This window comes from Mandrillus leucophaeus, unplaced genomic scaffold (genome assembly GCF_000951045.1).
Source record: "Mandrillus leucophaeus isolate KB7577 unplaced genomic scaffold, Mleu.le_1.0 Scaffold107, whole genome shotgun sequence".
NCBI classification, from domain to species: Eukaryota; Metazoa; Chordata; class Mammalia; order Primates; family Cercopithecidae; genus Mandrillus; species Mandrillus leucophaeus.
Window position 1 is genome coordinate 141,652 of NW_012098876.1, and position 12,885 is coordinate 154,536.

Genomic DNA, 12,885 nt, shown 5'->3' on the forward strand with positions numbered 1-12,885 from the left:
GAGGCGGAGGTTGCAGTGAGCCGAGATCGCACCACTGCATCCCAGCCTGGGTGACAGGGTGAGACTCTGTCTCAAAAACAAACAAACAAACAAACAAACCAAATAATGCAGATTCCTCACTGGACCTTGAAGAAAGCAAATGGCAGGACAGTGTTGCTGTAGTATACTCAACTCATCTCTGTAAATTATATGTAGATGACTTAAAATATGTATTTTAAGTCAATGTGAGCTTTTGTAGGAATAGAAAAAGTGTGGAAGAATGGCAAACTTGGTACCAGTTAGTGGAAAGAGAGACTAGGTAGGTAGGTATAGAAAACTTATACATTTGGTTTTTTTTTTTCGTTTTTTTTTTTTGAGATGGAGTCTCACTCTGTCCCCCAGGCTGGAGTGCAATCTCGGCTCACTGCAAGCTCCACCTCCCGGGTTCACGCCATTCTCCTGCCTCAACCTCCCAAGTAGCTGGGACTACAGGCGCCCACCACCACGCCTGGCTAATTTTTTTTTTTGTATTTTTAATACAGACAGGGTTTCACCGTGTTAGCCAGAATGGTCTCAATCTCCTGACCTTGTGATCCACCCACCTCAGCCTCCCAAAGTGCTGGGATTACATTTGGTTTTATAGTCTTTTTGAGCTGGAGTCTTGCTCTGTCACCCAGGCTAGAGTGCGGTGGCACCATCTCGGCTCACTGCAAACTCTGCCTTCCGGGTTTAAGCAATTATTTTGCCTCATCCTCCCGAGTAGCTGGGACTACAGGCACCCGCCACCGTGCCCGGCTTTTTTGTATTTTTAGTAGAGTAGCGTGTGCCTATAATCCCAGCAACTTAGGAGGCTGAGGCAGGAGAATCACTTGAACTCGGGAGGTGGAGGTTGCAGTGAGGCAAGATTGCACCACTGCACTCCAGTCTGGGCAACAGAGTGAGATTCCACCTCAAAAAAAAAAAAAAAAAATACAGAGTCATAGCTAGTGATATAGGAAGCAAATATGGTAACATACAACAATTGCTGAACTAGGGGGTAGATATATAGACATTCACTTTATTTTTTAAATTTTTTAGGTGTCTGCAATCATTCACAATAAAAAGTTGAAAAAATGCCAAATAATGCTGGGTGCGATGGCTCATGCCTATAATCCTAGCACTTTGGAAGGCCAAGGCAGGAGGATCACGAGGTCAGGAGTTCGAGACCAGCCTGGCCAACATGGTGAAACCCCATCTCTACTAAAAATACAAAAAAAACTAGCCGAGCATGGTGGCATGCGCCTGTAGTCCCAGATACTTGGGAGGCTGGGGCAGGAGAATCACTTGAATCCAGGAAGCAGAGGTTGCAGTGAGCTGAGATCCCTCCACTGTACTCCAGTCTGGGCAATAGAGGGAGACTCCATCTTTTTTTTTTTTTTTTTGAGACGGAGTCTTGCTCTGTTGCCCAGGCTGGAGTGCAGTGGCGGGATCTCAGCTCACTGCAAGCTCCGCTTCCCGGGTTCACGCCATTCTCCTGCCTCAGCCTCCCAAGTAGCTGGGACTACAGGCGCCCACCACCACGCCTGGCTAATTTTTTTTTTTGTATTTTTAATACAGACAGGGTTTCACCGTGTTAGCCAGAATGGTCTCAATCTCCTGACCTTGTGATCCACCCACCTCAGCCTCCCAAAGTGCTGGGATTACATTTGGTTTTATAGTCTTTTTGAGCTGGAGTCTTGCTCTGTCACCCAGGCTAGAGTGCGGTGGCACCATCTCGGCTCACTGCAAACTCTGCCTTCCGGGTTAAAGTGATGCTCCTGACTCAGCTTCCAGAGTAGCTGGTACTACAGGTGCCCATCACCACATCGAGCTAATTTTTGTATTTTTAGTAGAGACAGGGTTTAACCACGTTGGCCAGGCTGGTCTTGAACTCCTGACCTCAGGTGATCCACCTGCCTCGGCCTCCCAAAGTGTTGGGATTACAGGCATGAGCCACAGTGCCCAGCCTAAATAAAAATAGTCTTGACTTAAAATAGTCTCATTTGTTCGTTCTTCCTACAGTTTTTCTGGTTGTCCTGGCTTAAAACTTTTCTTTTTTTTTCTTTTTTCTTTTTTTTTTTTTTGAGATAGAGTCTCACTCTGTTGCCCAGGCTGGAGTACAGTGGCACTGAAAATTCCACCTCCCGGGTTCATGCAATTCTCCTGCCTCAGCCTCCTGAGTAGCTGGGACTACTGGTGCATGCCACCACGTCTGGCTTTTTTTTTTTTTTGAGGCGGAGTCTCGCTTTGTCGCCCAGGCTGGAGTGCAATGGCACGATCTCAGATCACCGCAAGCTCCGCCTCCCGGGTTCACGCCATTCTCCTGCCTCAGCCTCCCGAGTAGCTGGGACTACAGGCACCCGCCACCGTGCCCGGCTTTTTTGTATTTTTAGTAGAGACGGGGTTTCACTATGTTAGCCAGGATGGTCTCGATCTCCTGACCTCGTGATCTGCCTGCCTCGGCCTCCCAAAGTGCTGGGCCTAAGTGAGCCACTATGCCTGGCCTAAGTTTTTATATTTTTGGTAGAGACGGGGTTTCGCCATGTTGGCCAGGCTGGTCTAACTCCTGATCTCAGGTGACCCGCCCACTTCAGCCTCCCAAAGTGCTGAGATTACAGATGTGAGCCACCATGCCCAGTCAACATCATAAAGTACTCTTGTCTTGATTTCTTATTACTCATCTGCTTCTGTTTTTCCCTTCTTCATAATGCTATCAATCTTTTCTTACTGAGACTACCATCACCATCTTCCTAGTGCAAATTCTCAGAAAACTTCAAATTTGGGATTTTGTGTCCTAACTCCAGCTACCTTCTCCTTTCAAATAACCCTAAAAAGTACCAAAAAAAAAAAAAAAAAAAAAAAAAAAATCCTAAAACACTGTTGGTATTTATTTCCTTGGTCAAGAATGACACTGGCTTCATATTACTTTTCCATGCTATATAGACACACAAACCTTGTGAACCTTCCACTGCCCCTTTGTTTTTGCTTGTTGCACCTACCTACAACCTAAGACACCCCTCACTGTAGGATTTGGTTGAAATACAATTCAGGGTGTGGGATCAGCTGGGTGATCCATCACTGAGAAAGCATGCAACCCAGAAGCACAGGTAAATTAGTTCCCCATGGGGTGAGTCCTAACCAGCTGGCAACTGAAAATAGGAGGAACAGACAGATAAATCATCCCTCCTTTCTCTCTTAAGTTTCTCCTCAAAATCCCTCCAGAAGACTCTCACATGCAAGTGACCTGCTATCTCTTCACAGCTCAAAGTGAAGCAGTAGCCAAGGATGTAACCTATTGTGTCTTCCTTTGCCTTACTTCCTTCTCTCCCTCACTTTCACTACCCCAGGTTTGTATCTTTCAAATAAAAAGGTAGCACCTTGAGTTCTGCTTCCCAGAGGATGGGGGCTAAAACATATAACTTACCTCGGGTGAACCTTACAAGCTAAAAACCCTGTGAAGCAAATACAACAGAAAGCTATTAGGATCCCCATTTTATGAATGTGGAAACTGAGGCTCAACTAATACCCTTTTCCAAGGCGCACGGCTTTCTAATTAGTCACCAAAATCTGCCAATCTTAATCTTTAAACATTTCTCCTGGCCGGGCGCGGTGGCTCATGCCTGTAATCCCAGCACTTTGGGAGGCCGAAGTGAGCGGATCGCCTGAGGTCAGGAGTTCGAGACCAGCCTGACCAACATGGAGAAACCCTGTCTCTACTAAAAACACAAAGTTAGCCAGGCTTGGTGGCACATGCCTGTAATCCCAGCTACTAGGGAGGCTGAGGCAGGATAATCACTTGAACCTAGGAAGCAGAAGTTGCGGTGAGCCGAGATCACGCCATTGCACTCCAGCCTGGGTGACAGAGAGACTCTGGTTCCAAAAAAAAAAAAAAAAAAATTTCTCCCATTTGCCTCCCCTCCCCATCCTACCACTACCCTAAAGTAATAATAGTCAGCATTTAGAAAACACCAGGATCTGCTGGGAGGATCGCTTGAGGCCAGGAGTTCAAGACCAGTCTAGGCAAAATAGCAATACCCCTTATCTACAAAATATTTAAAAATTATCTGGGTACAGGCCGGGCACGGTGGCTCATGCCTGTAATCCCAGCACTTTGGGAGGCCAAGGTGGGCGGATCACGAGGTCAGGAGACCGAGACCATCCTGGCTAACGTGGTGGAACTCCGTCTCTACAAAAAATACAAAAAAATTAGCTGGGCGTAGTGGTGGGCGTCTGTAGTCTCAGCTACTTGGGAGGCTGAGGCAGGAGAATGGCATGAACCTGGGAGACAGAGCTTGCAGTGAGCCGAGATCTCGCCACTGCACTCCAGCCTGGGCAACAGAGCGAGATTCTGTCTAAAAAAAAAAAAAAAAAAAAAAATTATCTGGGTATGGTAGTACACAACTGTAGTCCTAACTACTCAAGAGTCTAAGGCAAGAGGATCGCTTGAGCCCAGGAGTTCGTGGCTGCAGTGAGCTATGATGGTGCCACTGCACTCCAACATGGGTGACAGAGTGAGACCCTGTCTCAAAACAAAACAAAACAAAAAAACAAAAAAACTCAGGGCCTGAGATTATATCATTTAACCTGTTACTACACCTGTGAGGTAGACACTTTCATCATTCTCATTCTACATGCAGGAAAGCTGAAGTTTAAAAAAAAAAAGGCTTCTTGAAATTTGCCCAATACCATGGCCGGGCGCGGTAGCTCAAGCCTGTAATCCCAGCACTTTGGGAGGCTGAGACGGGTGGATCACGAGGTCAGGAGATCGAGACCATCCTAGCTAACATGGTGAAACCCTGTCTCTACTAAAAAATACAAAAAACTAGCCAGGCAAGGTGGCGGGCGCCTGTAGTCCCAGCTACTCGGGAGGCTGAGGCAGGAGAATGGCGTGAACCTGGGAGGCGGAGCTTGCAGTGAGCTGAGATCCGGCCACTGCACTCTAGCCTGGGCGACAGAGCAGACTCCGTCTCAAAAAAAAAAAAAAGAAATTTGCCCAATGTCACACAAATACCAAGTAGTACAGCTAGGATGAATCTAAACTATCTGATTTCAAACCCCTTACTCTTAATTCCATCATTCCTTACCTGGCTCAGTTAAATATAAATCAGATCACATCATCATGCCCTTGTTGAAAACTTCCACTGGCAATTCAAACTCCCTCCATGGCCTATAATGTCCAACATACACCAACTCCTGACACAACTGGGACTTTATCTCTTGCCATGCTGCCTTTGCTCACTATGCTATAAATTATGTGTATTGGCTTTTTTGTTTTGTTTTCTGTTTGAGATAGGGTCTCACTGTTACCCAGGCTAGAGTACAGTGGCCCAATTATAGCTCACTGCAACCTTGAACTCCTGGGCTCAAGCCACCCTCCCACCTCAGACTCTGGAGTAGTGAGGACTTCAGGGTCACGTCACCAGGCCTAGCTATTTTTTTTTTTTTTTTTTTTTATGGAGACGAGTCTGGTTATGTTGTCTAGGCTGTTTTTGAACTCCTGGCCTCAAGCGATTCTCCCACCTCAGCCTCCCACAGGTGTGAGCACCTCTGCCCAGCCTGAAACTATGTGTTGTCTCTTATTTGTCAGATATTGTTCTAGGGACTAGAGCTAGAACACAACTAACATAGACAAAAGTCTGTATCCTCGGGGAGCTTGTATTCAAGGGGTCAGCTTGATGTTCTTTAAACATTTTCCAAGCGAGGGTTCTGTACATTTGTACATATGTTGCTCCTCTTACCTGGATCATTCTTCCCAACACAGATGGCTCTTTATCCTTAGGGTTTCTGTTTAAATGTCAACTCTAAGAAAGCCCTTCTCTAACTAACCTATCTGAAAAATAGGGCTACTGCTTTCAGTCATCCTCTATTCTCTCTCTTTTTTGTTTTAGATGGTGTTTCACTCTTGTTGCCCAGGCTGGAGTGCAATGGCACGATCTTGGCTCACTGCAACCTCTGCCTCCTGGGTTCAAGTGATTCTCCTGCCTCAGCCTCCCGAGTAGCTGGGAATACAGCTACTTTTGTATTTTAAGTTAAGACAGGGTTTCACCATGTTGGCCAGCCTGCTTGAACTCCTGACCTCAGGTGATCCGCCCACCTCAGTCTCCCAAAGTCCTGGGATTACAGGTAGAGCCACTGCGCCCAACTCTCTTACTGATTTTTATTGTATTTATTTATTTATTTATTTTTTGAGATGAAGTCTGACTCTGTCGCCCAGGCTGGAGTGCAGTGGTGCAATCTTGGCTCACTGCAAGCTTCACCTCCCGGGTTCACTCCCGGGTTCACGGGCTCCTGCCTTAGCCTCCTGAGTAGCTGGCACTACAGGTGCATGCCACCACGCCCAGCGAATTTGTTTGTATTTTTAGTAGAGAAGGGGTTTCACTGTGTTAGCCAGGATGGTCTCGATCTCCTGACCTTGTGATCCGCCCACCTCAGCCTCCTAAAGCGCTGAGATTACAGGCGTGAGCCACCATGCCCGGCCTTTTATTTTATTTTTTGAGAGAGGGTCTCACTCTGTTGCCCAGACAGTGGCCTGATCATAGCTCACTGCAGCCTTTAACTCCTAGGTACAAGCAATCCTCCCACCTCAGCCTCCCTAGGAGCTGAGACTATGGGCACATACCACAATGTTTGGCTTTTTATTTTTTAGAGTCAGGGTTTCACTTATGCTGCCCAGGATTGTCTCAAACTCCTGGCCTCAGGCAATCCTCCCACTTCAGCCTCCCAAAGTGCTAGGATTACAGGCGTAAGCAACTGCAGACAGCCTCTCTTCCTCATTTTTTTCTTCTGAGTATTTTTTTTTTTTTTGAGATAGAGTCTCACTCTGTCACCCAGCCTGGAGTGCAGTGGCGCGATGCGATCTCAGCTCACTGCAACCTATGCCTCCCGGGTTCAAGCAATTCTCCTGCCTCAGCCTCCTGACTAGCTGAGATTACAGGTGTGGGCCAGCATGCCCAGCTAATTTTTGTATTTTTAGTAGAGATGGGGTTTCACCATGTTGGTCAGGCTGGTTTGGAACTCCTGACCTCAGGTGATCTGCCCTCCTCAGCCTACCAAAGTGCTGGGATTACAGGTGTGAACCACCACACTCGGCCTTCCTCAGAGTATCTATCACAACTTGACATCATCTTATTTTTCATTTTGTTTACATGCTTATCTGTCCTTCACACTACATAAGCTCCAGAACAGAGTCTTTGTTTTGTTCCTGCCCAGTTCCTAAAGTAGTACCTGGCAAAACAGGCCATTGGTGAATATTTACTGAATAAATTAATATCACAACATTAGCTCGTCTTAGGTGGTCTCTGGGCTTCCTGTCTTGCTTCATTTAAATCCACCATGTACAACAGTCAGCATGATCAGATCACTCATCTTAAATCCTTTCATGACCCTTTTTTCTTACCTGATGAACACACACACAAGACCCTCCATGACAAAGATACTGACCTCCTGAGCTCAGAGAGGAAGCAGCGTGTAAGACAGACTTTGAATGAATGGTGTTCAACAGACTGAGAAGAGAAAGGACATTACGGCTCAGAAGCTCAAAAAGCACAATGCTTTGCAACAGTAATTTATGATGTGAAGAGCTGGGTAGGTTGATATAGAAAAACCAGCTGGAAATAGATTTTGAAGATGCTCACAAGCCACATTAAAGAGTGAGGACGGCCCAACGCGGTGGCTCACGCCTGTAATCCCAGTACTTTGGGAGGGCGAGGCGGGAGGATCACAAGGTCAGGAAATTGAGACCATCTTGGCTACTACATGAAATCCCATCTCCACTAAAAAATACAAAAAAATTAGCCAGGCGTGGTGGTGGATGCCTGTAGTCCCACTACCAGGGTGGCTGAGGCAGGAGATAATGTGAACCTGGGAACCCAGGAGGCAGAGCTTACAGTGAGCCAAGATCCCACCACTGCACTCCAGCCTGAGCGACAGAGGGAGACTCTCAAAAAAAAAAAAAAAGGACTTAAAAGGAGAAAGAAATTATAATAAAAATTAAATAAAAAGAATGACTTGATGCCCAAAGCATGTAAAGTCTTAGAAACTTTATAGGAAGGAGAATGATAGGATTCAATGAATGCCTTAGGGGATTAAAAAAAAAAGGGGGGGGCAGGGCGACAGTGAGGAAAATGGATGGGATAGGAAGAGACAAGAGACAAACACCAGTGAGAAGACTACTCAATGCGACATAGATCATACTAAAAGACAAAGGCCAGAAACACAGCAGTTGAGATGGACATGAGCAGAAATTCAAAGGAGCCACACTAAACATTCATCTATTTTATACAAATTTAACCTTATATCTAAGCAGGAAGTTTCCTTCAACATGGCCTCTGAACTTAAACCAACGAATAAAACAGTCTCCTAATCCCTGTGGACCTTATTCTTCAACTACACACATTACACAGCTCTTACTAAACAGGAGTGCAGCTAGGATATGTCCGTCTCCTCCAACAGACTCAAAGGCAGGGAATGTGTCACTTCTATTATTCAACACTCAATCTTTGCGAATGAATAAATGAACGAGTAGAAGACTTTATGACTGAGGATTTGAAAACTGGATAGGCTTTAGGTCTAACAAGGTGATTTCGGGCAAGCGCAATGGTATGAGCAAGTAGGAATGGTAAATGTGGGGAACACAGACACCATTCTAAAATCAGGAGGAAGATGTTGGTCCCCTTGTCCAGACTTGGACAGGCCATGCCTTTTTCCTGTCTAATAGTCTCTCCCTCATCCACCTTTCCCCATTCCATATCCGCTCATTCCCTCACTTCTTTGAGATATCTGCTCAAATATCTCACCAGAGGCCTTCCCTGATCAACCTATCCAAAATTTCACAGCACATTCCTTATACCCTCTCTAGGTCTTTGTTCTGTTGTTTTTCTTCTTAGAAGATTATTGAAGAGATCCTCCAACGATTTTTATTCCTCTGTACCTAAAATAGAATTGGCTTAAATTTCCAAGTGAAGTTCACTTGTCAGTTACTGCGATCAGAACCTACTAAAATCCACAGGATACTGAGATTTTAAACTAAATTTACTGTAAAAATTTTAAGTTCCATCACTTTTAAATTCTGTCACTTAAGTTCTTTCCAATAAAACCTGGATGCCACAAAGAATATTAATTTATTGCGGGAAACATTCCGGACACGGTCAGGAAATAATTTTATATTCCTTAATGGGGAAGATTCTAGGAATAGGAGCAATAATCCATAAAGAAAACCATCGAGATTAAGTAATTTCGAGGAACTACGGCAATTAGGTACCAAACCCAAGATTTTACAAGCATAGACTGTAGAGAGGCAATATGCCTATTTAAATAAGTGGTTTACTTTGGGAAGCCGAGGCGGAAGGATCGCTTGGGCCCAGAAGTTCGAGATCAGCCTGGGCAACAGAGCGAGACCCCCAGCCGTCTATTAAGGAAAAAAAAAAAGTGGTTTTTACAAAGTTAATTCCATAGAAGTCAATGACCAGAAGAAGCCACGTGTGGCCAGAACAGCCCAGGTGAATCCCAGCCTGAACCACGAGATATAGGCAAATGTGTGCTCCAGGGTGACTTTCTCTTGTCTGCTTTTCCCACGAAGAAGCGGAAAATTCTGCGAAGCGGCAAAATACACTTAAGCTTTTTGGGCCAGAGTTATTCTGGAGAGCAGGGCAAAGGCGGCCAGCGGCGATTTCACACTGCACTTGAGTAAAACAACTACTGGACCCGGGGCCCGAAGACTCATGTTAGCGACAGCCGAGATAGAGGATGGGATAAAGAAATGCAAGCCCAAATTCAAGTCGCCCTGGAGTCCCCATCCGGGGCCCCGCGCCTCCGAGTTCAGGGTCCGCCCGGCCCCGCACGTCCCGCCGTCTCGTCGCTCGGGACATTGGCGTCCTACCTGCAGGCTTGTCTGCAGCCATCTTCCCGCTTCGGCTTGGGTTCTTCCCTGCAGGTGGCGTGGCCCTGACTCCCGCCGCCGGGCTGGCCGCTGTCCTGGACCTATGAGGACAACTCTGTGCCTACCCCGGCTCTGGGCCCTCAGGTTCCGGCTTGGGGAGTGGGCAGACGGCGGGCTGAGGAAGTGACGAGCGCTAGTTCGCGTCGTCTAGCAACAGCAACAGCTTCCTCACCCAGAGAGCGCCACAGCCTCCCGCCATCCACAGCTTCCGCCCCATGGCGTCCCGGTACCCACTACTTCCGGGGGCGGCAGCCTGCCGCGCTTGGAGCGCCGGCGTGGGAACTGCTGCTGGCCCCGCCCCACGCCGACGTCCCCTCCGCGCCCCGCCCCCGGCCGGACGTACTCTGGCTGGAACCTCTGCATGTTCGCAGGGCAGATGCGGTGGGACGTAAGCACCTCTGTCCTTTGGTTATTCTGATTAAAATACCAAAGTGTCAGAGCTTTTGTCCCTCAATGTCACATAAGATTACAGTAATCACATCTGACATTTATGTGCTAAGCACTGAGCCCTGCACTTGGTTTGTACTATCTCATGATTTCTTGCAACCCCGTGAGAGAGGCGCTGTTGAGGATCCCCGTTTTAAAAGAAACGCTTTTTATTTTAGAATAGTTGTAGTTGTGCAGAAAAGTTGCAGAGATGACACCTAGAGTTCCTGTCTCCTCACCTAGTTTCTCCTATTATGAACATCTTAATTATTTTACTATGGTACGTTGATCACATCCAATAAACCAGTTTGATTGGTGCATTATTACTCACTAAACTACACATTTTATTCACATTTACCAGCTTTCCTTCAATGTCCTTTCTTTGTTGTTGTTCCAGGATCCTGTCCAGGACACCACATTGCATTTATTCATGATGTCTTCTTAGGCTATTTTTGACTGTGGCAGTTTCTCAGATTCTCCTTGTTTTTGATGACCTTGACAGTTTTGAAGAGTTACTCCTCGGATATTTGGTGGAATGTGCCTCAATTTGGGTTTGGCCAATGTTTTTCACATGGTTAGACTGGGGTTTTGGGTGTTTAGGAGGAAGACCACAAGGTGACTGGCTATTCTCATCACATAGAATCAAGGGTACTTGCTCTCAAAATGACATCACTGATCATGTTAACCTTGATTACCTTTCTAAGGTAGTGCTTGCCAGTTTTCTCCACTGTGCAGTTACTCCTCCTACCCTTCCACACTACTTTGGAACCAAGTCAATAAATGCAACCCACACTCAAGGTGGGAAGGTGGGGTATTTAAGCTCAACCTCCTGCAGTGGGGAGTATGTACATAAATTATCTTCCCCCAGGGAAATTTGCCTCTTCTCCCTCATTTAGCTATTTGTATCAGTATGGACTCATGGATGTTTATCTTATACTGGTTACATTCCAATACTACATTATTTTGTTGCTAAAATTGTCCCGGCTTTGTTAATTGGGAGATTTTTCAGGTTTATACCTGTTTTTTTCTTTTTTTAAAAAAACTTTTGTTTTAAACTTTCTTTTAAAAAAGTATTTGTTTTTGGCCAGGCGCAGCGGCTCATGCCTGCATTCCCAGCACTTTGGGAGACCAAGACCAGTGGATCACTTGAGGTCAGGAGTTCGTGACCAGCCTGCCCAACATGGTGAAACCCCGTCTCTACTAAAAATACAAAAATTAGCTGGGTGTAGTGGTGTGCATCTGTAATCCCAGCTACTTGGGAGGCTGAAGCAGGAGAATCGCTTGAACCCGGGAGGCGGCGATTGCAGTGAGCCAAGATTGCCCCACTGCACTCCAGCCTGGGCAACAGAGTGAGACTGTCTCAAAAAAAAAAAAAAAAGGTATTTGTTTTTTCTTAAACTTTTAAATTCAGGCTAACATACACAAAGAAAAGTGCATGAATCATAAGTACAGCTTATTGACTTTTCATCAACTTAACAAATACATGTAACTAGCACCCAGAGAAAGGACAGAGCTTTACCTGTACCTGGGAGTTCCCCTCATGCCTCTTCCCATCTCTCCACAAAGATAATCATTATGCTGACATTTAACACTATGGATTAGTTTCACCTGCTTTTACACTTAATGAATACACATTATACAATATATGTTTTAGGATCTAGCTTCTTTTGCTTGATAGTATGAGATTCATTCACATTGTTGAGTGAGGTTGTATTTGTTTCTCATTGTTACATATATTATTATGTTACATTATGTGACTGTTCCTTAATTTATGTATTCATTTTGTTGTTGGGCATTTGGATATTATATCTATTTCAAATATGGCCAATATGAATACTCTAGTATGACTTTTGATGAATATGTGCCCACCATAAAAAGGCATACCTGGCCGGGTGCGGTGGCTCACGCCTGTAATCCCAGCACTATGGGAGGCTGAGGCAGGCAGATTACCTGAGATTAGGAGTTTGAGACTAACCTGGTCAACATGGTGAAACCCCACCTCTACTCAAAAAAATACAAAAATTAACTGGACAGTGTGACGGGTGCCTGTAATTCCAGCTACTTGGGAGGCTGAGGCAGAAGAATTGCTTGAACCCGGCAGGTGGAGGTTGCAGTGAGCTGAGGTCGTGCCATTGCACTGCAGCCTGGCCAGCAAAAGCAAAACTCCATCTCAAAAATAAATATATACATAATAATAAATAAATAATTAAAAATAATAAAAATGCACACCTGAAGTGTAGTAGGGAGCCTCTTAATGAGAAGGAATTAGGAGGAACCTCCTATAGAATTTGGGCTTATGCTAACGGGATTGGGAAAGTAGGAGGCCAAATTTGAATTGGATGCTGTCAGGAAACAGGCAATTCAGTCTTGGTTTTATCTAAACAGAAGGAGGAACAAAGCAAGCTACAGCTGTCACTGGTAAAAAAAAAAAAAAAAAAAACAGGCCGGGCTTGGTGGCTCACGCCTGTAATCCCAGCACTTTGGGAGGCCGAGGCGGGCGGATCACAAGGTCAGGAGATCGAGAC

General features: G+C 45.7%; 1 protein-coding gene across 3 annotated transcripts in view; it reads right to left on the bottom strand.

The window, feature by feature from the left end:
* The window catches only part of CNOT10 (CCR4-NOT transcription complex, subunit 10), a 131,701-nt gene extending 121,483 nt beyond the window's left edge, over positions 1-10,218 (bottom strand). For all 3 annotated transcript variants that reach the window (XM_011985311.1, XM_011985320.1, XM_011985302.1), the window contains exon 1: positions 9,875-10,218. In XM_011985311.1, coding sequence (XP_011840701.1) covers positions 9,875-9,896 — 22 coding nt within the window. In that variant the 5' untranslated portion in view covers positions 9,897-10,218. The remainder of the gene's footprint in view (positions 1-9,874) is intronic.
* Positions 10,219-12,885: the final 2,667 nt, after the last annotated feature.